Raw genomic sequence first — 26,906 nt, 5'->3', positions numbered from 1 at the left:
TTGTATTTCTTTAGTTGTATTTCTTTAGTTGTATTTCACTAGCAAAATTATATACAGTTGATTTCGTTACATTTGTACATTTACAAGAAATACAAAATCTTACCTTTTTTAATATTAACGTTTTGATTTCCACATGCAGCAAGCCATTTAGATGCAATCGTTAAATCTTTCGGAAACGAAAAATATTTTATGCTGTTTCCGTTAAGCAATTTTGTTTTGCGATAATAATTGCCACAACCTTTTATACAACAGGACATTGTGTACGTATCGTATGTATCACCGAACATTAACCATGTCAAGTATCAGGAGCCACCATGTTCTCGTTTGGGCGATCTGATTGGCCCCGAGAGTGACGTCACGCTTTGACTGCGCAGTGGGTGTCCACGGCGTGAGCATACCCTTATTCTTATACCATGACCTGATCTATATTTGTGAGTTCCTTCTATCTCCCATGGTTCGTTGTGTGGTTGTCAGCTTGTCAGATATGTCGGATATACAAATGCGTTACAGTCAATTAAGTGAATTAATTTGTTATACTGCGGCGTAGTACATTCCTTAGGTATATTTGTTTGTTAAGCCCGTCATATTTTTCAATAATCTTAATTTATGAACGAATATTGCAAAAAGCTACCGTTTTATTGTGTTGTCTGTATATATTCGCAGTTAGTTATTGTTAATTTTAGGTTAAGTGCACAGATAAAAAAATGATGTCACCTGTTCAATTACTCATCGCAATTAGAAAATTGAAAGCAAAATATTATTTTTACATTCATATTTAATTACATGTCTAAGATGATCATTGTAAAGTAAATACATTATTTTGCTAATCTTATAGGATTGCTATAGGATTGATGTGACAACACTCAGCTCTCCAATAAATAGTCCAACATTTTTTTATAGCACTGATTTAGTATAATCGAGATAATATATTTTTGACATCTTTGTCATCTTGAATTTATTATCGTTAACATTCTTATTTTTCGAAGACAGAACTAATTTAAGTTACTGTTGCAATGCAGGAAGAGCTGTATCCAATAGATTCATAATTGCAAAATCATCAATTATATTATTAAAGAAAAAGAAAAAATATTTTAGACAACTGTTTCATTTATAGATTTTGTTATTATGAATTTTATAAAATACTGTTTATCTTCTTGTACTTTATCATTATTTAAGTTAAATTATTTATTACTAAATTATTTATGTACATCAGATTGCATTATCGTTACATGAAATGTCTCAATGCTTGCATCAAAATAACTCATTCTGTCAAAGTAATTTATTCTATTATCCTGTATTCTTAAGATATATAATTATATTCTTCAAATATATATAATTATTATAGGTCATTTGTTGGAATGTGAATTATGCTGTGGATTCAAACATTTGTCCATCTCATCGCACTCATCTCGATAGCCAGATGCAGCGATATAACATCTGCCGTGTTTGGGAATGTGCTGGATGGCATGCCAGCGGCGTTTGGAGACTTCAATTCCGACGAATTAACAGATGTGTTCATGCTACGCAAAGATGGCCGGACAGTGGAGATATTCCTGGCAGCTGAGCAGGAACCGCTGCTACGGCCCAAGCCAGACTTGAACTGTTCGTTTAAGGATCATGTAACCAGTATAGTACCAGGTGATTTTGATGGCGACGTCTTCATGGATATCCTGGTGACGACGTTTAACCTTGACAGCAAGTTCACTCATGTGCACATACTGTGGGGTGGTAATGGTCATCTGAATTGCAGCAATGAATGGAATCCCTTTATAGAAATGCGCGACCAGCCATTGGCATTAGACTACAATCAAGATATGATAATTGACCTCTTCGGGGTGGACAAAGAAGACAAAAGAATGTTCTGGATATTTAATGAGAATAGAACCACTCCACATACCGTCGAAATGGGCAAGGATATTGTAATACCACTTGAACCTGTAAGAAATCCACATTCCAATGCCTTTCTGGATTGGAACAGCGACTTTTTGCCGGATCTCGTGATAACCGCGAAGAAGTCCTTTGAGATATGGTTGGGCACGGAACAAGGATTCAAGCTTTCTCATGAGATCAAACTTCCATATGATATATCAGTCGATAAACATTTTAAAGGAGAATTCGGGCAGACTCTTTATCTGGATGTTGAGCTGACTGGCAAGATGGCTCTCCTTCTACCATTGTGCTTTGATGAGGCCTGTACCAATTGTACGATAATGATGTACTTGAATGGATGGTACAATCTGAGAGTGAACTTCCGTGACCCTAGTAATGTTTTGTGGGGTTTCGTGAAGCCTAATGGTCATCGTTACACAGAGACTATTACTTTACGCGGTGGCGACTTTAATATGGATGGCTATCCAGATTTGCTAGCGACTTTGAAGTCTGCAAAACAAACGCAATCATTTTTATTGCAGAATGTGGCATGCAATAATTGTGCCGGCTTCAATCGCACTTTTGATGTCAAGTGGCAGGCATTGAATCCGTTCTATAATGAGACCGCGATGGCAGTGTTTTATGATTTTTATCAGGACGGCATCCTGGACGTGATCTTAGTTGAATTTGACAAAACGAACAAAGTCTATCGCACCGCGGCGTTCAAGAACAGTTTGGACTACGATGCGAATTTTGTTAAGGTGATGGTGCTCACTGGACGCACTAACAGCATGTATCCCATCTCGCCAGGCTCACTCGGTAAAAAAAAGAGAACCTACGGCACCAATCTGCCGGGACCGTCAATTGCGTACAGAACCACTACACAGGATGGTAGTCCTCGCAACGCAATCGCAGCGCAGTTACCCCAGAGCGCTCATTTCTCGCTTAATTTGCCGTACACCACCTTCGGTTTAGGAAGAACGCCCAATTTTGTGGATGCTCTCACGATAGGGGTACGTGTAACAAGAAAATGTAGAAGCATTTGATTTTTAAAAAACTGCTATCATTATATATAACTACATTAATCAATTATAATTACAACCAAAACTATTGATTATACTATATATTAATTATTATTCAGGTGTTGAGAAACAAAAACTTTGTAATTCAGTGCAATTTAAGATATACACATGTACAACAGTTTCAATTACTATCCAACATTAATTACTTATCATTTATAGTGTAATTCGATTTTACTTAAAATTTTAAATAATATGGAATATTTTTAAGATATACATTTGTTTTTCAGGTTGGCGGTAAATCACGAGAATGGCCGCAGATTATTCCTAACTCACAGATGGTCGTGATACCGAATCCGATTGCTGAACCATCCAGATGGAAGGCTCAGCTATTCGTTACACCCAGCAAGTTAATTTTACTGAGCGCGGCAGCCTTATCTGGCACCTGTGCTTTGATTACGTCTTTAATTCTCGGTTTGTATTGGAAGGAGAGGAGAGAAGATAAAATCGAAAGGCTCCAGGAAGCGCACAGATTTCACTTCGACGCGATGTAGGAAAATGAATATAATAAGAAGAAAAGGAGAGATAAGATCAATAATTAAAGCTTATTTAAGATATCGGTTTATTGATATAATAATTTAATAATAAATAAATCGCGCTTAATATCCTCAAACTCGCATAAAATCCTCATATTCATCAGTCGCGACTTCGTAACATCGCTTTTTTTCCGTTGACCATAAAATTTTTACTTTCGATACAAAGAAGTTACCGTCAAGATAAAATTAACGATTTATCAATTCTTTTTCAACATTATAAAGTGACAAGACTCGCCGGTGTCTTCTTTTCGTCGTAAGGGACGAATATTTCGTCCGAGCGCGTATAATATAAATATATGTGTGTATATATATACAGATATATATAATACACACACACATACACACACATATATACATATATAAACATATATTTATATGTGTATATATTTATTTATTAACAAACGATCATTGCCAGAGCGTTTTCCTTAACACTTTTTGGTCGCTGCGTGTCGTACGCACCATAATATGCTTTCGGTTGGTTTAAGCTAAGAGGGATGACTTGCTATTGGCATCGGTCGTTTTTTACGAGAGGGTTCAAGTCGTTGAAATACGGATGTGCCATCGCTTCCTCTGCTGACAGCCGTAGAGCCGGATTACACACTAATAATCTCTATTAATCAGAAAAAATATGCAATTGAAAATTATCCAGAACTTGAAATAAAAGAGCTCGTCATTACCTAATTTTAGAAAATTGTAAAAGTAATTTGTCGATATTCTATTAAAAAAAAATTTTTTTAGAGAAACAAGTTTTCTATCTTTCAAATTATTTGTATTGTCCGTATTTTTAAAATGAAGGCTTGAATCGTAGTATTGAGATGTTCTTTTGTGCATACATTATACGGAAATTGTTTTCTTTATTGTTCATTATATTTTATACTTCGATGCTCTTATTCTAAATTTCTCGAATTTTCCTACATTTCCACTTCTATTATATTTTTTTCCATTTTACATTCTTTGTTATAAATTGTTAGATTATTGTATTAATATCGGTTGAGTTTGATTGCGCTTATGTATATGTTATATATATTAATATATTCTATAAACATATTAGAAATGTCTATAATTTTAAATAACTATTAATAAACAATATTAAATAAAATCGAGAAGTATTAAACGCTAATAAAAAAAAATAAGAAAAAACTATAAAGTAGATCTTAAAGTTTACAATTAATAACATTTATATATACATGAATATACATATACGATTATCAATTCTATACTGTGCACCGATTCGATTTATCAAATTCTAAACAAAATCAAATTGAAATTTGATAATTAAATTAATGAATCATTGTAATGTAAATAACTTATCACTAAAGTATTACTACCTTAACCAGGACTCGAACCTGTGTATGAATCTGTGTTTATGTTTAACAATTCTACTATTTCAATGATTAAAATAAATGATGATTTACCTGAAGTAAGTCTTTGCCTCTTGAAGTGAGTTTAGGTGTAACCTGCGCCAATCCTTGCGTGGGATGGTACTGTGGGAATGGTTTGTAATCAGGAAGTGTCGTTAGATCCGGCCACGTCTCTTCAGTCGGTGTGCCTAGCATTTTGAATATTCTTTTCAATTGATCATCTACATCTGATCCAGGAAAAAGCGGTCTGCCGGCATTCGCTAATTCTGCAACATATTGAGACAAAAAATAATTTAATTAAATATTCGTAAATATTTGTGCATAATATTGATTATAAAAAGTTTTGCCAATAGTTGACTTTTTAATTCTTAAGGAAAAAAAGATGGTCATAATGGACAATTACCGGCGAATATGCATCCCGCACTCCACATATCAATGGACGTTGTATATAATTTTGCTCCGAAAAGAACATCCGGGGGACGGTACCATAATGTAACAACTTCTGCCGAGTAACATTTTACAGGGATACCAAATGCCCTTGCTAATCCAAAATCAGCGAGTTTCAACTCCCCGTTCTGTAAATAATTCTCTGATTTAATAGACAATCATAAAATAGTTATAAACAATTTTCTCTGTAAAAAAAAACATCTAAATATATAAAAGAATTTCTGTAGAAATAAACAAATATAAAAATTTGGTAGCTGCATTTTTACCTTGTTGATGAGTAAGTTTTGCGGTTTGAGGTCTCTGTGTAAAACATTCCGGCTATGGCAGAAAGCTAGTCCTCTTAACAATTGATATCTGAAAGAGTACATGAATTTGTTAATCTTATGGAAAAATACTATTAGACTCGTGAAAAAATCATTGGAAACAATTAAAAAAATCACTTGATCAAATATCGTAAACTATATTTGTTCTAACAATTTTTTCACTAATCCAATAGTATTTTTCCACAAGAGTTACTCACAATCGATGGGATAGATTCAGAAAACAAGCATCTTACAGGAATGATTTAACGACGTCTAAGTCAATTTCTCCATTTAGACTATCAAAGTACTTCTTGAGATCTTGATCACAGTGCTCAAATACCAAGGTGAGCTTCTTGTCGCTGTGCAGCACATCATAGAGACGAACTATATTTTTATGCTTCAGTTCTTTCAGAAGACAGATCTCCCGTAGAGCTGACGATGGTACACCCTTGAGTATAAAGAGCACACAAGAGCGATAAGACGCTGATATCAAGGAGATCGCGCCGGCCTTCGTCGTGAAGATTTATTTTCGACGCGACACGAGGCGAGCGACGCGTTATAAATAAAGTGCGCGAGCGATCGATTAATTAGATTAATCGGAACGCCGGTGTCGCGGCAAAACAGCAGGTGGGGATTGCGACGAAGGGGATTCGTGCGAAAGAGAAGAGAGGAAAAAAAAAGAAAGAGAGAAAAAGATGGATCGGATGAGCACTACCTACTTCATCATCATCGTCCAGTCGCACCCGCTTCAGCGCGACGATTTCGTGCGTCTCGCGATTCTTGGCTTTGAACACGGTGCCATAAGTGCCTGGAAATAAAAAATAACAAGAAGCGAGTCGGAGATTTGATAGTAACACGGCTTGGCTGTTGCGTTGACAGAAAGAGTGGAACACAGATGAGGAGGGGACACGACGCACACACCGAGAGGACGACGCGGGCGACGTCGGTAACGACGGCGACCCTGCGTCGCCGGACAACGTTTGTTCTCCTTCAAACGCAAAACAGCTCACCTTCTCCTATTTTTTCGAGCTTCTCATACTTTTGCATATTTTTGCTGATACCACGGGCGGAACGCGCACGCACGTACGCACTGTCGCGCACAGTGTCACGCCACCGCACACCACTGCGCGTTCGTGGCACCGACCAGCACCGACGAACGTCAAGCACTCGAAACTCGAATGGTTACTAAACACTGACACGCAGTGCCGCCAACCTGAGATCTCATATTGCCGGATGCTACCAACAAAAAGATCTGTTTGCGTTGCTTGCACTTCTTGCACTTAGCATATCTTCCTTTCCTCTCTTTTCACAACGCCCAAATGAATATCTACTGCGTTTAACAATTGTTGAGGATTTCAAACAACCACTGCGAACAGATCTCTTATCTATCGGAGATATATAAAAATATGCGATATATTTTTAAATAAAATTATTAGATAATGATTTTCTCAGATTAAATATTATTTTATTTTCTATCACATCACCATTATATTTTATATAATTTAGAATCTTTTTTTAAATTTTTTACTTTATTTTATGACAATGAATAATATATCTGCATTTTGATTATTTCGTAATTGTCATTCGCTGTATTGGGCCTTCTACAATAGCCATTATTTAAGTTTGAAGTGTTAAATCATAAGAAATTTACCGATCACAATCGAATGTAAGAAGAATAATCGACTGTGAGTGGTCAATTTCTTATGACGAAATACTTAAAACTTAGGTAATGGCTTATTGTAGAAGGCCTATTATGCTAACAAACTTTAAGACATTGAATATTTTTTAGGATATATAAATTTTTAATGCAATTATTACAAATCACACACATACCTACGTACAAAAAAAAAGGGTAAACAAAATCATGACCATAGAGTAAAAAATAAATTTAGAAAAAAATTATGATACATATTTTTTTATTCAAATTTATAATTAAATTAAAAGTTATGAGTTTATACCGCTCCCACATGGTATTTCAATGGAACAGAAGCAGCGAAAAAACTCAATAATCTTTAATTTTGATTTTTCTCCATTTGCTTAAGTACACAAAAGTCTTATATACACTACTCGCAATGTTTTCTCCTTAAAATGCTTTTATCAATTTTTAGACACAGATATAAGCTTTTTATGTAAAAACTTAAATGAAAGGTGAAATTGAAAACTGAGGCAATTATCCGTTTCTATTCAACTCGATCTATTCTGGTCAAAATGTCGCGACTGTTTCGTATGAGTCTCGTGAAAATTAGTAGACCCTAAAGTTTAAAATTACGTTAATTATCAGAGTTGCTTTCTCTCTCTTTTGACCAGAATAGATCGAGTCGAATAGAAACGGATAATTGCCTCAGTTTTCAACTTCACCTTTCATTTAAGTTTTTACATAAAAAGCTTATCTGCGTCTAAAAATTGATAAAAGCATTTTAAGGAGAAAACCTTGACCTTTTTTTTGCATTTTAAAAAATGCTGTACGTCACTCTGTTCGTCTTTTATGAACAGTCAAAGTCAAATGGACCATTTTTAATTCAATGTTGAATAACTCGGTGAATTAAAATCGTATAACGTTGAATAAAAAAGTAAATTAAAGTTAAAGGTTCACTCTTTCCAATACTGTGCAAATCGCATTTTCGTGTAATTTTTATCTCATGCCATAGACCTTTGTAAAGTTTGTGAAAAATTTTTAGATTTGACGGATATCCATTTGTGTCCCTATAACTCCGTAAAGTAGAGATTTCAAGCTACAAAATGCTTTTTTAAAAGTCTTATTTTTACCATTTTTGTAGAAGTTACATTTAAAATTTACCAATTTTTCGAAGGTGTGAGAGGTGATGCTTTAATTAATGCGAGTAGTGTATTTAATTATTATCTTATCTTATCTTTAATTATCTTATTGTTTATTTTATTTGCAGCATAACGTCAGTGTTTAAAAAAAAAACCATAGAGTGTGCGTGTGCGTGTGTAATCAAAATTTAATTTAAAAAAAACTATATATGATATATAAACGTCTTTAAATGTCTTTTCGTTAAATTACACTTAATTCACAATCCTTCTTCCTGTTTTTCAAATGTGCTTCAAGTATTTTCAACAGCTGTGGTCTTTTTAAATGAGTGTAAGCGATAGATAGCATCTGCAGAGCTCTAGTTTGTACGTGAAAACCGCCGTTCGAAAAGAGATCGTGTCCGAGCTCCAAGCAAGTACCGAAGTCGCATTCGTCCGCGGCTATCGTCGCCAACCTTACGATTTCATCGAGCTTCGCAATCGATATTTTTCTATCTTCCGGAGTACCAGCTTCCTCTATCTGCTTCAATATCTTTTGCAAGTCATCTATAACATACGTCACATTTACATTGCGTGAGTCTATATACGTGTAAAAAAAGTATGTATAATGATAATCTCGAATAATTTAAAATTGGATTTAAATTAGAAAATGATAATTTTAAATACTTTTTGCTGTGTGTGTATATATATAATGGAGTATATTAACGATATTTAGTGAACATATTTGTAAGGGTATATTTTATAACATATATGACTTTACAGTTCTTTTTATTTCTTATAAACATAAGACAGTCGAGAAATACAATTTATAAATAATCAATTTATAAAAAATCTGAATGTGTGCGCATTAAATACCATTAGTGTTAATTGTACTTACTGTCGGTTGCTGCCAAATCTCTATAACCCAATTGAGTCTTCTTATCATAAGGTACTACTATGCCTGCTTTATGAAAGGTTCGCGCTACAACTAGCCTCTCTCTCGCTCTCATGTCTGCGGTATTTTTCTCCAAAGTTATATTGTGCTGTTTGGCAAAGTTCTTCAGTTGTGAATGCAAACGTGTTATGCTGATTTTCTCGAAAGGATTAGCTGATTTCACTTTGTTGTACAAATAAGCGCTATAATTTAGATTAAATAATATAGATAACAAAAGAATAATATAAAAAAAATAATAAAATTTATATAAATACAGATCTATATACATTAAATCCCTTAAATTTTTTTACTTACTCGACAGCACCAAATATATTTTCTGCAACGGGTTCAAATATACCATTCACATTTGCTTCATTTTTTGCTATAAATACTGGTTTTTCTACAGTGTCATCTCGCCAGTAACCAAAATGTAATCCTTCTTTATTATCGCATTTCACAATAGTCTGTGAATTTAATTTTTGTGTCGTGTAAATCTATATCTTTAGTGCTTTTATAATATTGTACTCACGAATACAATGTTAAATGACATTGTATTTAGAAAATACTAGTTTATTTTATATACCTGAAATTCTGGAGGATCATAATAATATCTCCAGTGTGTCAAATATCTTTCCTTATCGTTTTCACTCAAAATTTTTATTTTACCATCCAGTATATCATATGGACCCACAAGTTTCAAGCGAATAGATTTACAAGCCAAAAGGGGATTATCTTTTGATATACTTTTACAAAATTCATAAAATTGAAAAAAATCTTCTGGCATTTCGACCAGAAATAGATCCGCAATAATTTTTTTGACATTCACATCAGACATTGATGTATTCTCAGTTGCATCGTTTTCGACTGAATTATATGAATTATGTCTATTCAATATTTTCTTATCTGATGCTTCTGTTTTCTCTTTCAAGTTTTCATTGTCATCCTCATTATTATGTATAATGACATCATTTCTCTCTGGACTTGGAGAAAGACTATGTAAATTTTTTTCAGAAGTCTCAAGCGTCTTTTGCAATTTTCTTTGTGGACTCTCCGATCCTGCTTTTTTATCATCTTTAATAGGCTGTTTTCTCTTTTCTCCAGTAATTATCTTCTCAGTTTTCTTTTCTACCTGAAAAATCAGAAAGATAAATAAAAACAACTGTACATTAGAATAATTAATTTAATCAGTGCTTAATTCAGCCAACAGAATTGCTCTTAAAGATAAATTTTAAACAATATAATATAAATCATTGTCTCTGATCATTCTTCCATATTTTAAACAAAATTAATTTTATCCAGATTGACAAAATAAGACAAGTATTATTATAAGTTAATCGAGTGTATTAATAGTAATTATTAAATTGTAACATTAATTAATGTTAGTATATCAACTGCAAATTTGCCATTTTTTAGTCAATGAAAGTAGATCTGTTTTTTTATTCTTCCTCTGTGTGTTTGAACTAGTTCACACGGTGCAACAAGTTGAAACAAATATACATATTTCGTCAAGTTGCATTCCGTTACACGTCTAATACACGTATATGAAGTACCATGTTTGCAGAGTGTTAAACAAAAGGATAACATGATTTTTTACGCGCATTATGCGTGCAACCAAACTAGTCCTAATTATACGTTACCATCATTTTTCTTTTTGGCGGGTGTTTGTATTTGTTGTGATGTTGCGGATTTTTTTGATAGCATTCGGCACCGTACTGGCAAGGAATTCGCGAATCATCTTTATACGCCTGGAATTCAGCGTCCTTGATGTCAGACGACATCATAGAAAATTATTTTTGATATATTATACTGTACGATTCAGTCGATTCTTCATCGGCAAATATATTTCTTATGTGCGTCATGCACAACCTAACTGCGTCAACTGCGGACGCAGTCGCACCACATTGAGGTTATCCGTCTTTAAATTTGAATATCAGTTTTTTGACTACACTACGGTGTACTTTCTGCACTTATTACATTGTAGACGCAGAAAATGCGTCTAATAAAAATCTTTCTTTTTCTCTAGTTGCGCTTCAGTAAAAGTAAATAAATCAATTAACAAATTAATTTTTTTCAAAAACAATTTTGACGCTTCGCTACACTTAAATTTTGCTTCCTTCAAAACTTGAAAATGTCTCACTCATTGCAAAATTGTTTTACCAAACGCATATTTCTTACATTTCTTACATCTGTTTTCATTGATGTAAATTGATTTTAATATTGATTCAATTCATAGTTCTATATAAAAATTAGATAAAATTGAAGTCGAATTGAAACTAAAGTTAGTCTATATCAGTAGAAATGGACATATCTATAAATGCATTCATTATCCATCTTACTAAGTACATGAAGAACGCAGATATTTATATAACCATGATTTGATCTTTATTATTTAGTAACATTCTTTAACAAATTGTATAATATTTCATACGTACAGTTACGTATAATGTAAATATAATATGGATATAAAGTAATCATAAAGAATTAATATATTATATATTGACAATAATTGAAATGTAATAAAAATTTAAGACTTCTAGTTATGTTCGTCTAATTATAGGATATAATTCTTTCCTTTCATTCCATAATAATCTGGCAGTACCTGAATCGCCCGTTTATTTTCCTTCTATTTCTTCTTTTTTTGTAAATACAAATCTCTTTCCACAAAACTCAAAGATTCTATTAATAAAATATGCCACAATCGTTGATATGGAACGAATAACTCGTCTCGACGAACATCACAGAAGTTATTTCTTTTCGTATTATACGGTAGGTATCGGCCTTGCTATCGTATCGTCTCTCTTAACGGAATGTTTACGCCACCGCTCGTGCTTCGGGTAAAAAACTCTCCCAATACTTGATAAGTTGATTCTGATGTTCTAACATTGATTCCAGGTATTCAATTAACTGTTTCTTGAAATCTTGCACTCTGACTAATTCAAAGCGTTCGACCTCCTCCTTTATCATCTTCGAGATATTGTCGAATTCTTCCTGACCCCTGTCCACTTTTGCTTCCCATTCTATGACTTCAGTAGCTGCTTGACTCGTCCTATCTGTTCGGCCTGATTGCTCGAGTCGTGCTTTTTGCTCGCGTTTCTTATTCAACATCAACTGAGCGTGTTGCCAATTTTGAAAGACTTTCACTCTCTCGTGAAAAACATCCTGTAAAACAATGTCATGTATATAAAAAAACAAAACATCAGGAATATAATGCAATCGTAAATTATAAACACCAACTTTAATTGCACCAATGAGTGCGACGTAATCCCTCAACATTTCTCCAAATTGATAGAGATCGCTGTTGCTTTGCGTCTTCCTGATCACTTCAACTTTCTCCAGAGTTTCGGCTAATTGTGCCAAAGCTCTGCCAAGAGATGCTCCAGGTTCGCCATGACCAAGAACGGCAATCGACTTCGCCGTAGCACCAGTGTAATTCGCCAATTCCCTTCTTTGATTTGTTAAGGAATCGACCGCGGAATGTAAAGCGCGTAGCTGAATATCAAGAGAATCTATTTGCGATGTTTTCTCTTCAAACCACTGCACAAAAATATAGATTTTTATTAATCTTATTTCTTTCTAAATAATGAATAATCATACATATACGTACAGCAATTGGTGTATAATGCTTTTAAATATATCGATAAATTATTGTAATAAATCTATTTTTGTGATATATTATATAATAATAATATGTTAAGTCTATTGACAGCAATGTGGATTAAATTAAAAATACGTGGTAATGTACAAGTCGACACGTCAATTTCAAATAAACGTACCTTACCTTTCTCCTATTGCAAGCAACAAAAAATTGTTTCACGATACTTCATAGGAAATACATGCAAGAAGAAATATGGAGTTACATTGAAGAAATCTCACCATATCGCTCTCGTCCATTTTATATGTTATCTTATTAACCGTTTCCCCAACTTTGTTGAAAAGCCGCATTACTCCTTTACCACTCAATGCAGATGTATTGGTAGCTTTAGGCAATTCTACATCTAGAAAAAAAAAAGAATCACTGACATTTAATCAAAAGAACTTAATCTATTAATCATACAACTTATTATCTGTGAGTATCAATATTTACCAGCTTCTAAAAATTCTCTGAAATCGGGATCAATACTCAGAACTGGATGTACAGCCGTTCTATTCAAATATCTCTCGAGAGCTGCTCTACGTCGTTCAAGAAATTCTGTGGAACTCGAGTTTTGCTCTTGACTCTTGTCTCCCGACATTTTTATTTTTGTTGTTCCTGTTATATCATTTATGTTTCTTAATGACTTTCTTATAACCGCGAATAAACTTCACAAAAATCAATTTTATATTCCTACCAATTACACTTTTCTCTGGGGCTGGTGGAATTATCCTGCCATTCCTAAGATATTTCTCTGTCAACTTATCATGAAGACCTAGGAAATCACTGAAACGCCGAATTACACTAAAGTTCCTTTTCTTAAAAATAAGCATATTTGTTCTCGTTTCAACTTTATATGCGACATAGGCGCCCATTCCTTCGCCTATCTTTTGAGGTGAAGTGACAGTAATTTTTAAGAAAACTTCAGATGTGTCTGTTGGAACCTATACATAAATAACACAGTGTTAAAATTACAATTATATTGTACATAACGCAATATAACACATACCTCTTCCAAAGACCGAGAATGAATGATGTTTGTAGACAAAGTATCTGCATTATCATTGATAGGAACATCATGAAGATCTCCGATATCTGTATTTATTGGTCCTAGTGGAGGACTCAAAGGACCCGGAGCTGGGCTGGACATCGATGAAAACGAATTGTCTTCTGGCATGTCTCGCAAAGACAGCTTTGGCAATTCTGCTTGTATCTTGGACACTCCATTATAAGGTGAAACATCCTCTAATTGATTCTGTTCCTATAAACACAATGAATATTTCTAATTTACAGCAAGCTTACAAACAAAATTTATTGTATTACATTCTTGATTACGTGTAAATATCAAATCAAGACACAAGTTGCTATTTACACCGAAACGAATAGTTTTCATTTGTGACATTATAATTCGGTTGAACACCATGTTCTTATTCATTCTGACATATAAAATTCAACTAAAAAAATCTACAATCTGTACAAGCTAAAGACCATGTGCTGTACTGTGAGTCTTATTAACTCACATTTAAGTTATAAACTTGTGTCACAATCTGAGTATAAAATATAGAACTTTAGACTCTCTATCATTGTGAAAATGGAAAACAACTGCAGAATTCACATATTATTGATATCGAATCAATTAAGATAGAGATCTCAAAATACTAGGTTTTGCAGCACAGTGTTTCTGTTCAGACGGATTGAAATGGATGTAATTTCAACGGGTTCAACTCCAGACGGTATAAAGGTGCCGAGGAGACACGTCTCACGTCAATTATCATGCAACTACGAACGAACACAGATCAATCTCGCAGCATCGCAGTATGCGGGTTCATCGGGACTACAATCTGTTCTTTCTTTTCTTCTCCTGCGGAGTTTCGATTCCCGGCGTGGTGGGTCATTAGCTACGATGATACCTGCACCGCAGACGCGAAGATATCCTCGTCGTCGTCCTCCAGGTCGACCAATTTCGTCTCGTTGGTGTCAAAAAGCGGCGGCGATTCCGTCATATCGGCCATCTTTCTCGGTTCTACACTTGTCAAGCAACGGCGACGGTTACGCTCCACCACAGGGATCGGCCCCCCTGACGCAATTATGCCGACGTCCGTTATCGCCGTCGGTATCGGGCTATCGCAAGCATGCAAGTTCACTTCCGCATGAAAGTGAAACCATAGACACCGTGCGCAACTCCGCGGCCCGTTAAAAATTCCATTGTCATTGCCATCTCACCTGTCCGCGTGTCAACGCGGCAGATCCGTTCGTTTTAAATACGTTTTATGTAGCCCGAAAATCCGAAAATCAGCTATCTAGTATTATGTGTCCTCTAATACTTTTTTAAATCTCTTGTGTTTTAATGTTTTCGCTTCTCTTTTGTCTCTGCAGTGTTTAAGGATAATTTTACAATGTGCTTTTTGTTTCCTGTTTCACGCTGTTTGTCTCTTTTGCCTTCTTGATCAAGAAGGTAAAAGAAACAAACAGCAAGAAACAGGAAACAAAAAGCACATTGTAAAATTAGTCTTTGTATGTATTTATTTTTTATCCTATTTGTTTAATATCGTATTTATTTTATTTTATTCTAATTTTATTTCAAATATCTGTGAAAAATTATTTTAATTCTTTTTAGCTTTTATTAAACGTGTGTTTGGATTATATACTTTGTCATTCTTTTTCTTTCTTTTTTCTATATTCATTTAATAAAATAATCTAATAATTGTTCAGATTTTAAAGAGAAAAAATTCAAAGTAAGACATAATGCATCAAGAAGATTCGCACTATAATTTATGTTTCGTAGTTAAATTTTTGTCCTTACAATTTTTCTCTTTTCTTCTTCAGTCTCCTAATTATATATTCATCGATTTTATTAAAAGTACAAACACGATGCAGTTACCAGACTGCAGGACCTTCACAACACAAGAGGGTGGAAATCTTCTTTACCGACCGCGATAACGTGGAACGCCGAAAGAAAAGTACGACTAATGAGGGAGAGGGGATAGCAGATCTCTCCGCAGATCCCCGCTTTCACCCACACCTCGCGATGACGATGGTTGAATCACGGCGACGGTGACGCGGGTGACGCGGTTGTTCCTCGAGTGCGTCAGTGTATAGTAGCCGACTACCTGGTAGTACAGAGTCGGTATCAGCCAGTGTGTGTCAGCGTGCTGTCACGCCTGTCACGGATGACAGGTTGGCGCCGCCGCGTGACTTCGCATCCGCGCTGTATACATCCTGCGAAAACTTCGCGAAAAAGAATCTCCGTTGCGACAGATATCCGTGGAGCGCGGATACTGTGATCGAATTAATCGTACTGTAGTTTATACGGAACGCTCGGAGATCGCCAGGGACTCGCAAAGATGCAGGTGAGAAATTTTCAATTTTTTTATCCCTCGCATACTTTCACGCAAGTTTTAAGGAGCGATAGAGAGAGAGAGAGAGAGAGAGAGAGAGAGAAGACCGTGTAAGTCAATGAAAATTTGCCAAGAAGACACTCTCTCTCTTTTTCTCTCTTTTCTCTTTTCTCGAACGTGTATACGATTGAGAATTCCCGTTTAGCTACGTCTCATGAATATGCAACAACTGCTGGCAACGCAAACGCGAGGTGGTTTGGAATTTCCCGCAATTCTTGTTTGCGTCTCGCTTCACGCGGTTACGATTGCGCGAAGGAGTTCCCGAATGAAAACGCACAAATTAAAAAATATATCGAAGAAAGAAAGTCGGAGTATGTATGTACCTGTTGTGGATATCATGCCTATTCTGCAACTTCTTAACGACAGCAATTTTACTAGCTACAGGGATGTCGTTGCGCAAATATTTTACATGTGAAAAAACTGCGCAACGACAGTATGACGTTATCGAAATGTCGTTAAAAGTTACAATCTACTAGGTTTCGATCATGTAACTTTTTTCCTAGAGTGGAAACGTAAAAAGTAAAATTGTTTTGTATACATGTGTGTATATCTACGTATACATACATACGAGATGTACATAAAAAATTCATTTTTTACATTTCCACTCTAAAGAAAATATTACCCTAATTCATGAAATTGTTCGAGCAATGGGAAGGACATTTTTTCTAATGTAAGAGAAATCTAAATGATGAAAAAGGCACTTAAATATGATATGTAATTAAATAAAAAGAGAAAATTAATTCACACAGTTATATTCCATAAAGAACGAATTTCTCACTCTTTCATATTTTTTGAAATTTTTTTTTATTATATTTTGATTAATTTAACGTAGGTAGAAGCTACAAAAGAAATGTATTTCCTACACTAAAAATCTCATTTATTTGAATTAAATCAACTAATCTCTTGTTTAGATATGGATGAACAAATCCTTGATTGGTATGTAATAAAGAATAAAATAACTTACTTGAAGCAAAAAATTTGATTATTGTAATATTTTATTTGTTTCTAAAAATGCAAGTAAAATGTTACAATAACCAAATTTTTTTGCTTCAACTAAATTATTTTATTGCATCAAAGATTTGTTTATACTCATATTTAATACTCATATTTAATACTCATATTCAAATAAAAGAGATTAATTCTCGGTTCAGTATAAATATCAACTGAAAATACCATAACATCATAATCAATATAAAAACCTATGTATTCAAAATTAAACATCGGTATACAGGCAAGTAGAGTCACAATGTTAGTTATAATTTAACGATACTTATTACATCTAATTTGTGATCCAACGATTACGAGCGACTCCGGACGTTTCGATTGGGAAAATGTAACTGTTTTGGATGAGGAAAGATTTTATAACAAACGCATAGTGTCAGAGATGATTTTCATTAAAAAACAGTCTAATGGTTTAAATTTAAAGACAGACACAGAACTACTAAATAAAGCATACATAGATTTCATAAATAATAACACAAGTACTAATAAAAACTGAAAGTAATTTGACTTATCGATAAATTTCCTTCAGTTCGGTTATAATCATAATATTAACAACACACAATTAGTTTGCTTAAGACATATTTGTTATATCTAAAATTATATAATTAAATTAAAGTGAGATATTTTGTCTAAAATAATAATTATGTTGGAGAGTATGTATATTCTGTGTATGCAAATATGTGATACAGTAATCTGAGGGTAAGCATAATAATTGGTCAAATATACATATGAATTAAAGAAGTAAATTACAACATTTTTAATATTATAATATTTAGACAACAGTATCGTTATCAATAAGCTGAGGAACTTCATTGGCCGAGGGTTGTGCTTATACTTAGACAACGTAAGAATTCAATCTAAATACGAATTTATAACATCCACCGCTGAAGATGGCAAAAAACTATTGCCAAAACGTCCCGGAATCGCTCGTAATCGTTGGATCACGAATTAGATGTAATAAGTATCGTTAAATTATAACTAACATTGTGACTCTACTTGCCTGTATACACCGATGTATAATTTTGAACATATAGGTTTTTATATTGATTATTAATTGTGAGAGTCGTTAACTTGATATTGTTTCAATATTTAAAGTTTTTTAAACTATTATTAATGTCATAATTTTACACTCAACAATGTAACTGTTGTGTAACCCATGTGTTGTGTAACTCATGTGTTACATTGCATTTATATTGAATATAAAATTATAACATTGATGTTATGTTGTTGTTAATTGGTATTCAATTGTGTTATATATTTTTTGTAAGAAATTGATACTTTTTAATCTTCCATAGAGGAAATAAAAAACATGCTATATTTTCAAAAATACCCGATTTTAATACTAAAATTCTTATAATTTTGCAATTTCTATCGATTTATTTTTTATAGAAAAAATTTATTTTATCTATTATGCGAATTTTTTATTCTTTCGTTTTTCGCGATTTTTACACTGACTGAATCGATATCTTGAAAATGTATGTATATGCAGATGTTTCTTTCACTTCGGTTGATTCACTAACTACTGACGACCCAGTGGTTAATTAAGGCATTGGTCTTGAAAAGTAAATGGTTAGTTAGACTAATGGTTAGACATGAAGACTAATAATTACATATATTATCTCTCGAACTAACGATCAAAGAGAAAATGATGGCTGATAATCTAATAATCTAATCATTCTAATCTGTAATTAAGGACGGACCTTATCTATTTAAAAACGTATATACGTATAATATAACCATATACGTTTTTAAATCAACCTTCTTTTTTTATGTCATTGTCTCGATAGTTTCCTGAATTACTTGCGAGTCATTATACAAACGAAAACCTTTTTGCAATACCTTAGATATTCATAATCCATTCTTATTTTAACACTATCAAGAAATAAGACGTTAATACCACTTTTACATTTAATTTACATTGACAAAAATATTTTGGTATATATAACCATTTTTTTTATTGATATGTGTATTCCTAACAAAAATTTTTTACTTTTTTATTTAAAAATCGTGTTGTTATAATCAATACTTGATAATCAAAGCTTTTATTAATCACACATTAGATAGATTTCTTTTGTTCTTTTAAAAAAACAAATAGGAAGGTTTAAATTTTCTTTTTAAAATACGCCTACCATTTTTTTTATATAAAGAAATAAACTCCACTTAAATGAGACGCTAGAAATTTAAGGATTGACATGTTTTTATTCAAGTCGATATATCCCGGCGAGAAAACTAAGAACATTGTGATCGAGATTATGATTTTAACGTAATTTATGTCCTTTTCGTGTTCAAAGCAATGACTTTGAGCAAAACAACGTTCGTTTTATCAATCGCAGCATACCCGTCGTACTTTGTGTGAAGGTTTCACGATCAAAACACCTCTTTATGTATATGGCGTATATATGTATCTACACTTTAAAAGAAGGTTCAAACTTTCCTTATAATCTTTCTCGTATTTTACAAAATATCGGACGTTACTCTTCTGTAAGCAGTTCAATAAAAAAAAACGCTTTTTATTTCAATGTTAAGCAAAAATGAATAAACACAAATTAATTATTTTATAAAGTGTCTAACATTATTAAATAATAATTATATTTTTCGTTTTTATTCATTACATGAGAAAGACTTTGAATAGGTTAAAATATAATAAAAATTAAAATATTACGATCATATTTTATATTAGATTTGGTTTACGTAATTTAGATTATACTTATTATTATTAAATATTAAATCTGAAATGTGAATATCATACTGACACGAATTAATAAATTATCGTAATATCATGTGACCTTGACTTATAAATCTATTAAATAAGCAAAAATTAATTCTTCCTTTCATCCGCAATATAAAGACCCGAAAAGGTCGAGCGAAGGCAGAGAGCGCATCTGCACGATGCGACGCGGCGCATTTTCGGAGCCGACCGAATCGACCTCGTTCACCCTGGGGTCCGATGATCTAAGAGGGGGTCGGAGGATGCGAAGGGCCCCTCTGATAGAGAGAGAGAGGGTCTTGCACAATGCGCGACGCAACTGTAAACCGTGAACACGCGGGAACACGCGGTGTCCGTTCGACGACGACAACCACGACGACGACGTTGGTGGTGATGGTGATGGTGGTGGTTGCTGATGGTAGTGGGGAAGCAGGGTAGAGAGAACATTTAATTTGAGCTTGCGAGGAAGTAGTTGATTGGAGATGCGAGGTACGGGCTCGTTGGCGGGAGAGCAGTTGCAGCTCGACCGTTGGTCTTGTTAGACCTTCCGGAAAGATCTTCTCGTTAAGATCGCGATCGATTTCGCGAACACACGCTGTTTTTGATGCGAAATCGCGTCGTATTTTTGTTTTGTTTTGTTTGTTTCGCGAAGCCACGATTTCTGGCAATGAACCTGATCGACTTCATTCAACTTCGCTATCACGCGCAAATTCGCAAATTCCACGTTTATGGAACAGCTACGTGAGAAACGACAATCAAGTTCTCCGACGAACGAGTTCGTCGGCTGAGTCAACGGCAATGCATCACGATGATAAATTTTAAATCTCAAGCTTGAGTGCAGCTTTTGCAGGTACATTTTGCGTTGAAGATTGTCGAAGATAGTGCGCTTCGTGACTGTAACATTTCACTCTTACTTTGACTCTGTTTGAATTTTTACTTAGGACACGTCTCTTCCTTTCTTATATGATCTACCTGCTTCAATGCTCTAACGATTAGGTTTTGAATTTAATCAGGTTTGGGATAATATGTGTAAATATATATATCTTTGTCAACTAATTCTCTAAGTAAATATTCTAGGATATTATAAAAGAATATTTCTGTATATTCGATACATTATAAAACATATCTCCGATATACCTATATATTTAATAGGGAAGAATAATAAACTCCTTTTGTACTTACATCATTATTTTCTTATATTTTTTGTAAATTTTTAGTAAACATTTTTGATGGAATTTATGATTGCATGTAACAAATTAAAAGAAAAAGCGATATGCACATAAAAAATGAATAAGAGATGAATATACATACAATCGTAAATATGCAAATTTAGTATTGTTTATCTCACAGCACGCCCGTCTGTACTATTTTTATATACATAATTCATATTCATACGCAACTAATTAACATAATACAGCTTGAATTTTTAATTATATTTGCCATCTATAATTAAAATACCTGTCTCGTGCGATTGTCATGTATCCTCTTTTTACTTTTTTTATTTTTCATTGTTGGCGGGCAAAGGCAGTCTTATTGCCGATATTTCACCGGTAACAAAACATTGAACCGACAAATCGACCGTAAAAGAGTTTTATCTAACGGCACATGAAAACGGATATTCTCTATAACAAAAAAGTATATCGCATATATCTCAAAATTATGGTTTGGAGAAAAGATAGTTAACCGTAATGATTATTTGCCGCGTCAAAAAATTACGAGTGCGACCGAAATAACTATTTTTTTCTAGTTACCGTTAGAATGTACACTTTTCGATACAACTAGTTCATGGTATCGATAACACCTGTGTGATTTTTACCTTAAGTGGTAGATAATTGTATTTATTAACAGATAAAAAGCACATGATCTATGATATATTTTGACAATTTTTACTAGAAATACTCTTATCTCTTGATATCTTCCAATAGTATAGTTATTACATGAACAATATATGGTTTATAAATATACAAAAAGCTAATAAAAATTTTGGCAATTTGTCAATTTTTAATTCAGCTTGTGGGAACTGTCGTCGGCTGATCTGCCGACATAATCGCGCTATTGTGTAGCAATATCGCTTTCAAGATAGATTTAACTATCTGTTGAATCCTTTACTGCCATCAGTATACACGAGAGAATTCATAAAATGTTTCTTAAATCGGCATTCATAGTCCGTTCTTATTTCAAGATTGTCTTAAATAATGTCTCTTGAGTTATTAATCCCTGATTGGTTCATGACATTTTAAGATTGTACTTCAGACAATTTTAAATATAAGAATTGACTATAAATACCGGCCTTAAGTCGTAATCTATACTAGCGACTGCAATTGGTGATTTTTAATCAGAGCAATGCAATCACGGAATGTTTTACTCCAATTGGTTGAAAAGTAATCGTTAATCGTCGATCACAATCTTAAACACACATAATCGCTAGTATGATTACAGCTTTACGAATACTTCACACCCAATTATAATATAATTATTGTCATCTCGTTTCTAATATTCATGTCTAAATAAAGTAATCTGTGTTTATACTTTCCATAAATTTAAATCAAATCTTATTTGCTACGTTAATATTTTTGATAAAAGCTCTGTATTTATTTAAGCTCATTATTTATTTATTTATTTATTTAACTTCATTAACCAACTTTTTAATGATAAAAATAAAAATCATTAATTTTTTGTAATTGGATAAATAATCGTAGATCGCTGTTTACAACAATCATGTTATACTTATTAAATATTAAACAAAAGGAAAATTCAGGAGAGAAACCTTTGAATAAATTTGGATCTCAAAATCGCGAGCATTACATTCGCATTCCAACTACATATTGTTATTTATTTTTTTTTTAGTGACATAGATCGTATCTTGTCATCGGTGAACAAACGCGTGCGTATAACGATTAACAATACATGGACACAAATAGCGCCCGTGAGATTGGAATTGTGCAAGTATACGCGATGGACGTAAAAAGATTAAAATTTATCATGGGAAAGGGGAATAACGACACGCGCGAGCCTCTCGAATTGATGCGAGTAATGAAAAATGATGCGCAGAAAGTCGCAGGAACGAGTACACAACGTTGCTCCCTCGCATTATACGCGAAACCCCTCGGTGTCCAACGAGGCCCTACGGTCGTTTTCCCCCTAATTATCTCATAGTGGATGACCGAGTTGGACGCACACCTAGTTCCCCTCCTCGAAACGCGGATATATTATCGCGTTTTAAAGCATAAGTGTCGTTAATCGATGCAACGACGACGACGACGTCCGATTAATCAGATTTTCCGCTCCGAACGCGCGCGATTATTACCTCTATTTACAACAAACGAAAGATTACATCTTAGATTTATAGCAAAATTTTGAATTTGCAGTACGGTCAATTGTAAGGAATATATTGCGAGAAATTTTTACAGTAAAATTTTGATTAAAATTCGAGAAGATGAACAATTGAAAGTCATATTATACCGTATGTAATAAAAGTGTGAATTTTCAGATGAAGTTTAAATTAACCATAATTTAATGCTATAATATGATTGAGGTTTAAAATTAAAAAAAAAATATCATACTTTTGATTTGTTTCACTGAAAAAGATTTTTGAGATTTTACGAGACGTCTTTTATATTAAGCGAGAGTGTACAATTTCCGAGTAAAATTAATCAAAGCACTACGGCAATGAAGTGGGCTGGCAAAATTGCAAACTCAGACGGATCCGGCTGAACAGACTGTTGGCATGCCCTTTGCTTTGGGTAAAAAAATCAACGAGAACTATCTAGACTAGAAGCATTCAACCTCCCTGGAGACTTACAGACAATCCAATTGTTGAACAATCAATCCTTGTTAAATAAAACAAAATTTTTTACGATAAACAGAAACAATTGAGAACTTGAATTGGTTTTCCTATGGGACTCTCAGAGTTCACTTATACAAATTCAGCAGTGCTGAGAAAAAGAACTACCGATTATGCAGAACAGAAAGTGAGAACAGTCTACATATATATTTTATATACCACTGTCTTGTATTAGTCTACTAAAACTATAAATCCTGGAGCGGCATGTTTCTTAAGCCTAAGAATTTAAAAGAAAAGAGGATAAGTAGTCTCATAAGCATAGTGCATCAGTCTGGACTGAGGCTGACTCAACTTCAACAACTATAGGAATTATAGAGGAACTTCTTTAGATTCAGATTTAGAGACTGGCTTACATAGTCCCACTCGCTATTGCAATGATTACCACTGGTGCTAAAGCATTGTATATCCACAACCTACGTATTATTTCTTCCTTCCCACCGGAAGCGAACGCATCGCTACCCACGGACACTGTTTTACGTCAAGAAGTAGAAGAAAATGATCTAGGGTTGGAACACTTGGAACGAATGATTTACCAGTTGCACGAACGAGATAGATTGTAAAAGAAAGCGGATCCAACAGGTGGTCGAAATAATTTCTTTGCGATGTTGGTGGTGGAAAATCCAAGATTAATTCTGTTCTTTAAGAACGCGATAACGATTCATTCGTATGCACATAAAGATTGTGTTTTCACCTTTTCCACGCTAAAAAAGTATTTAACGTACTTGTATGAGCGTGTTATTGTCTCTCGAGATTAAAAATGTACAATTAAACATTATCCTATATGCTAACACAAAAAGTATTTTGATCAATCTGATCAGCATTTAAGAGTGGTTTGATATATCTCTTTATTATCAAGAATAATGTCGTCGTTTTATGTAAATAATTCTTTTGAATTGTATAATCAAAGTATATCTTATCTGTTGTACGTATTATTAAAATTATGTATAAATAAATAGAAATAAACATATATTATTTAATTTTTTATACTGTTTATTATTTAATACATAAAATTTATCTATTTAAAATATTGCTAAAATTTTAGATTTATTTATACTTTCCCAAAAGGTCCACTGTTTTCTTACACTAAAAAATCATACTCGAATCAGTATTCGTTAATGCAGATAACGTGCATCATAAATTTAATTTAAAAAAAATAAACGTTATCTGCGTTAACAAATACCGATTTCATGATATCGCATCAGATGTAACAAAGCTTAATGTTTGGGGGCGACAAGTATGCCAAGGGCGGTTAGAAGCTGTTAAGAGGTTGGTTCCTGTTCATCGTTCAAACAGCGTGATAAAATTCCCAACATCTACGACCTGTTAATCTATTTGTGACAAGAATATAATTTTTTTTCTAATGGCGATTAAGAATTTTAATACGCAAGCTATGATAAAATAATTATCATTGCTCCTGTCATAATATCGTAGTAATATGGTTAAAGATCACGATACACAGATAAACATGATTATTACGTAATTGTGTAAAGATTTATAAGTTTGAATAAAATGTTGCGTATCTAGTCTGGCTCTAACTTCCTGCTTACGTCTTACTACTTACATTCTTCTATGTACTTTGACCTTAACGAAATGAGCTGCTTTATGTTTTCCGACAAAGCGTAATTCGATTAAGTTGTGTCCTCTAAACAGGCGATCTGTAAATAGGGGATCACTTTACGAAATACGCACCGCTATTAAAAAAAAAAAAAGAATAACCCGCTTGCATCTCATACGTCTGTGGCTTGCGGTGGAAAACCGACGCGACTGTATATCGCGAATCGGTATGTAGCAACACTCATGTATCATGTTACTCAATCCGTCGACGCGCGCGTTATTAGAAAACTCACCCCGTCTTTTGAACTTTGATGAAGTCACGCATTATGCATATAAACGTAACACAACTTATTCGACGTATATAAATCGTAATCAAGTTGGCCGATCAGTTTGATCATCTAATTGTAAGTAATATACTGCGAATAGATATAGAGTGATTTATATTTTATTATATAGTACCTACATACACAATGTTTTATCATACAGAATTCTAAAATTCAAAGCATCATAACAAGAAAATTCTCGAAAAAAAATTGTAACAGAATATTTGCTGTTTATCGTTCTGAATAAGCTTTTGAAATAAAGACTTAAAACTAGTTATGTATAATTATAGATTACGATTACCATCCGTCGATGAGTACCAACGTCGATAGTGATCGGACACGTGTCTCATGAACATTAAATTGTGTGCGTCAGCATGATACCGCATTTGTTGCGAATTAGTTGATTATTTAACAACATCATATTTATTAGTGTAACAAATAAGATAAATTTATAATTTGAAAAAAAAGAATCCTTGAAATTTTCAATTTATTTTTTTCAAACCGCAGGCTATAATAATTTCGCATTATTATAGCCTGCGGTTTGAAAAAAATAAATTGAAAATTTCAAGAATTCTTTTATATAATAATGATCAATACGTTAAACAAAGGCGAAGTAAGAGTCAAAATATAATTAAAAATCTAAATAACTCTGATAATTTATTCTAATATATTGCGAAGAATATCACATAAAAGGGGGGACATTTCAGATTATTAGAGTTGCGTTGCAAGACCAACAATTGTTCGATGCGCAATTTGGGGGGACTACATATATTAATAGAACGTTATTTCTTTTACTTTGGATAAATATTGCGAAGAATATTACTACGACGATTCGCCATCAGAGGTCTATCGATATTCGCAAATTCTCGTAAGTGCTGAGACACGCGTATATAAGTCTTTATATAGAATCTCGATTTAATAACTTTACCAAGGCGTATAAAGTAGGCTTCCACTACAATGCCTTACTGATGAGTCCAGTAGTGGAAACCGGGACGAAACGCCAAAAATTACGTGATATTCTTCGCAATATATTAGAATAAATTATCAGAGTTATTTAGATTTTTAATTATAATTTGACTCTTACTTCGCCTTTGTTTAATGTATTGATTATTATTATAATATTATATAAAAGAGTCCTTGAAATTTTCAATTTCATAATAATATAATA

The 26,906-nt window shown here is 33.4% G+C and overlaps 5 protein-coding genes across 5 annotated transcripts in view; 2 read left to right on the top strand and 3 right to left on the bottom strand.

Annotated features, from left to right (window-relative positions):
- The first annotated feature begins 479 nt into the window (after positions 1-479).
- LOC108782321 (T-cell immunomodulatory protein) lies at positions 480-3,829 on the top strand. The gene is made up of 3 exons (XM_018550579.1): positions 480-559; positions 1,346-2,882; positions 3,179-3,829. The coding sequence occupies exons 2-3, from the start codon at positions 1,368-1,370 to the stop codon at positions 3,440-3,442; spliced, it is 1,779 nt and encodes a 592-aa protein (XP_018406081.1). The 5' UTR covers positions 480-559; positions 1,346-1,367; the 3' UTR covers positions 3,443-3,829.
- Cdk5 (cyclin-dependent kinase 5) lies at positions 3,821-6,804 on the bottom strand. The gene is made up of 7 exons (XM_018550580.1): positions 6,605-6,804; positions 6,314-6,402; positions 5,849-6,042; positions 5,559-5,646; positions 5,249-5,420; positions 4,900-5,111; positions 3,821-4,094 (listed from the first exon to the last, which is right to left on the bottom strand). The coding sequence occupies exons 1-7, from the start codon at positions 6,639-6,641 to the stop codon at positions 3,987-3,989; spliced, it is 900 nt and encodes a 299-aa protein (XP_018406082.1). The 5' UTR covers positions 6,642-6,804; the 3' UTR covers positions 3,821-3,986.
- A 1,734-nt stretch (positions 6,805-8,538) lies between these two features.
- On the bottom strand, positions 8,539-11,150 carry Hpf1 (Histone PARylation factor 1). The gene is made up of 5 exons (XM_018550036.1): positions 10,917-11,150; positions 9,863-10,408; positions 9,595-9,743; positions 9,244-9,482; positions 8,539-8,912 (listed from the first exon to the last, which is right to left on the bottom strand). The coding sequence occupies exons 1-5, from the start codon at positions 11,058-11,060 to the stop codon at positions 8,611-8,613; spliced, it is 1,380 nt and encodes a 459-aa protein (XP_018405538.1). The 5' UTR covers positions 11,061-11,150; the 3' UTR covers positions 8,539-8,610.
- A 665-nt stretch (positions 11,151-11,815) lies between these two features.
- Snx1 (sorting nexin 1) lies at positions 11,816-14,945 on the bottom strand. The gene is made up of 7 exons (XM_018549586.1): positions 14,821-14,945; positions 13,920-14,171; positions 13,608-13,854; positions 13,364-13,528; positions 13,153-13,274; positions 12,514-12,813; positions 11,816-12,438 (listed from the first exon to the last, which is right to left on the bottom strand). The coding sequence occupies exons 1-7, from the start codon at positions 14,920-14,922 to the stop codon at positions 12,091-12,093; spliced, it is 1,536 nt and encodes a 511-aa protein (XP_018405088.1). The 5' UTR covers positions 14,923-14,945; the 3' UTR covers positions 11,816-12,090.
- A 1,277-nt stretch (positions 14,946-16,222) lies between these two features.
- The window catches only part of LOC108781537 (phospholipid phosphatase 1), a 30,236-nt gene continuing 19,552 nt past the window's right edge, over positions 16,223-26,906 (top strand). The window contains exon 1 of the mRNA XM_018549527.1: positions 16,223-16,260. Within this exon, the coding sequence (XP_018405029.1) occupies positions 16,255-16,260 (6 nt within the window). The 5' untranslated portion in view covers positions 16,223-16,254. The remainder of the gene's footprint in view (positions 16,261-26,906) is intronic.

This window comes from Cyphomyrmex costatus, unplaced genomic scaffold (assembly GCF_001594065.2).
Source record: "Cyphomyrmex costatus isolate MS0001 unplaced genomic scaffold, Ccosl1.0 scaffold123, whole genome shotgun sequence".
Taxonomy (NCBI): domain Eukaryota; kingdom Metazoa; phylum Arthropoda; class Insecta; order Hymenoptera; family Formicidae; genus Cyphomyrmex; species Cyphomyrmex costatus.
The sequence above is the reverse complement of the archived record's forward strand: the minus strand, read 5'-3'. Positions and strand labels throughout refer to the sequence as shown.

What these genes read in the sequence shown, in the direction of transcription:
- LOC108782321 (XM_018550579.1), top strand. Translation starts at nt 1,368, where the DNA reads ATGCTGTGGATTCAAACATTTGTCCATCTCATCGCACTCATCTCGATA. An exon ending in TGGATGCTCTCACGATAGGG is followed by an intron (nt 2,883 to 3,178) that starts GTACGTGTAACA and finishes TTTGTTTTTCAG; the next exon opens with GTTGGCGGTAAATCACGAGA.
- Cdk5 (XM_018550580.1), bottom strand. Translation starts at nt 6,641, where the DNA reads ATGCAAAAGTATGAGAAGCTCGAAAAAATAGGAGAAG. An exon ending in GACGTCGTTAAATCATTCCT is followed by an intron (nt 5,647 to 5,848) that starts GTAAGATGCTTG and finishes GTACTCTTTCAG; the next exon opens with ATATCAATTGTTAAGAGGAC. An exon ending in TGCGGGATGCATATTCGCCG is followed by an intron (nt 5,112 to 5,248) that starts GTAATTGTCCAT and finishes AATATGTTGCAG; the next exon opens with AATTAGCGAATGCCGGCAGA.
- Hpf1 (XM_018550036.1), bottom strand. Translation starts at nt 11,060, where the DNA reads ATGATGTCGTCTGACATCAAGGACGCTGAATTCCAGGCGTATAAAGAT. An exon ending in ATGATCCTCCAGAATTTCAG is followed by an intron (nt 9,744 to 9,862) that starts GTATATAAAATA and finishes TTAAATTCACAG; the next exon opens with ACTATTGTGAAATGCGATAA. An exon ending in AATATATTTGGTGCTGTCGA is followed by an intron (nt 9,483 to 9,594) that starts GTAAGTAAAAAA and finishes TCTAAATTATAG; the next exon opens with CGCTTATTTGTACAACAAAG.
- Snx1 (XM_018549586.1), bottom strand. Translation starts at nt 14,922, where the DNA reads ATGGCCGATATGACGGAATCGCCGCCGCTTTTTGACACCAACGAGACG. An exon ending in CCCAGAGAAAAGTGTAATTG is followed by an intron (nt 13,529 to 13,607) that starts GTAGGAATATAA and finishes ATGATATAACAG; the next exon opens with GAACAACAAAAATAAAAATG. An exon ending in CACTCATTGGTGCAATTAAA is followed by an intron (nt 12,439 to 12,513) that starts GTTGGTGTTTAT and finishes ATTGTTTTACAG; the next exon opens with GATGTTTTTCACGAGAGAGT.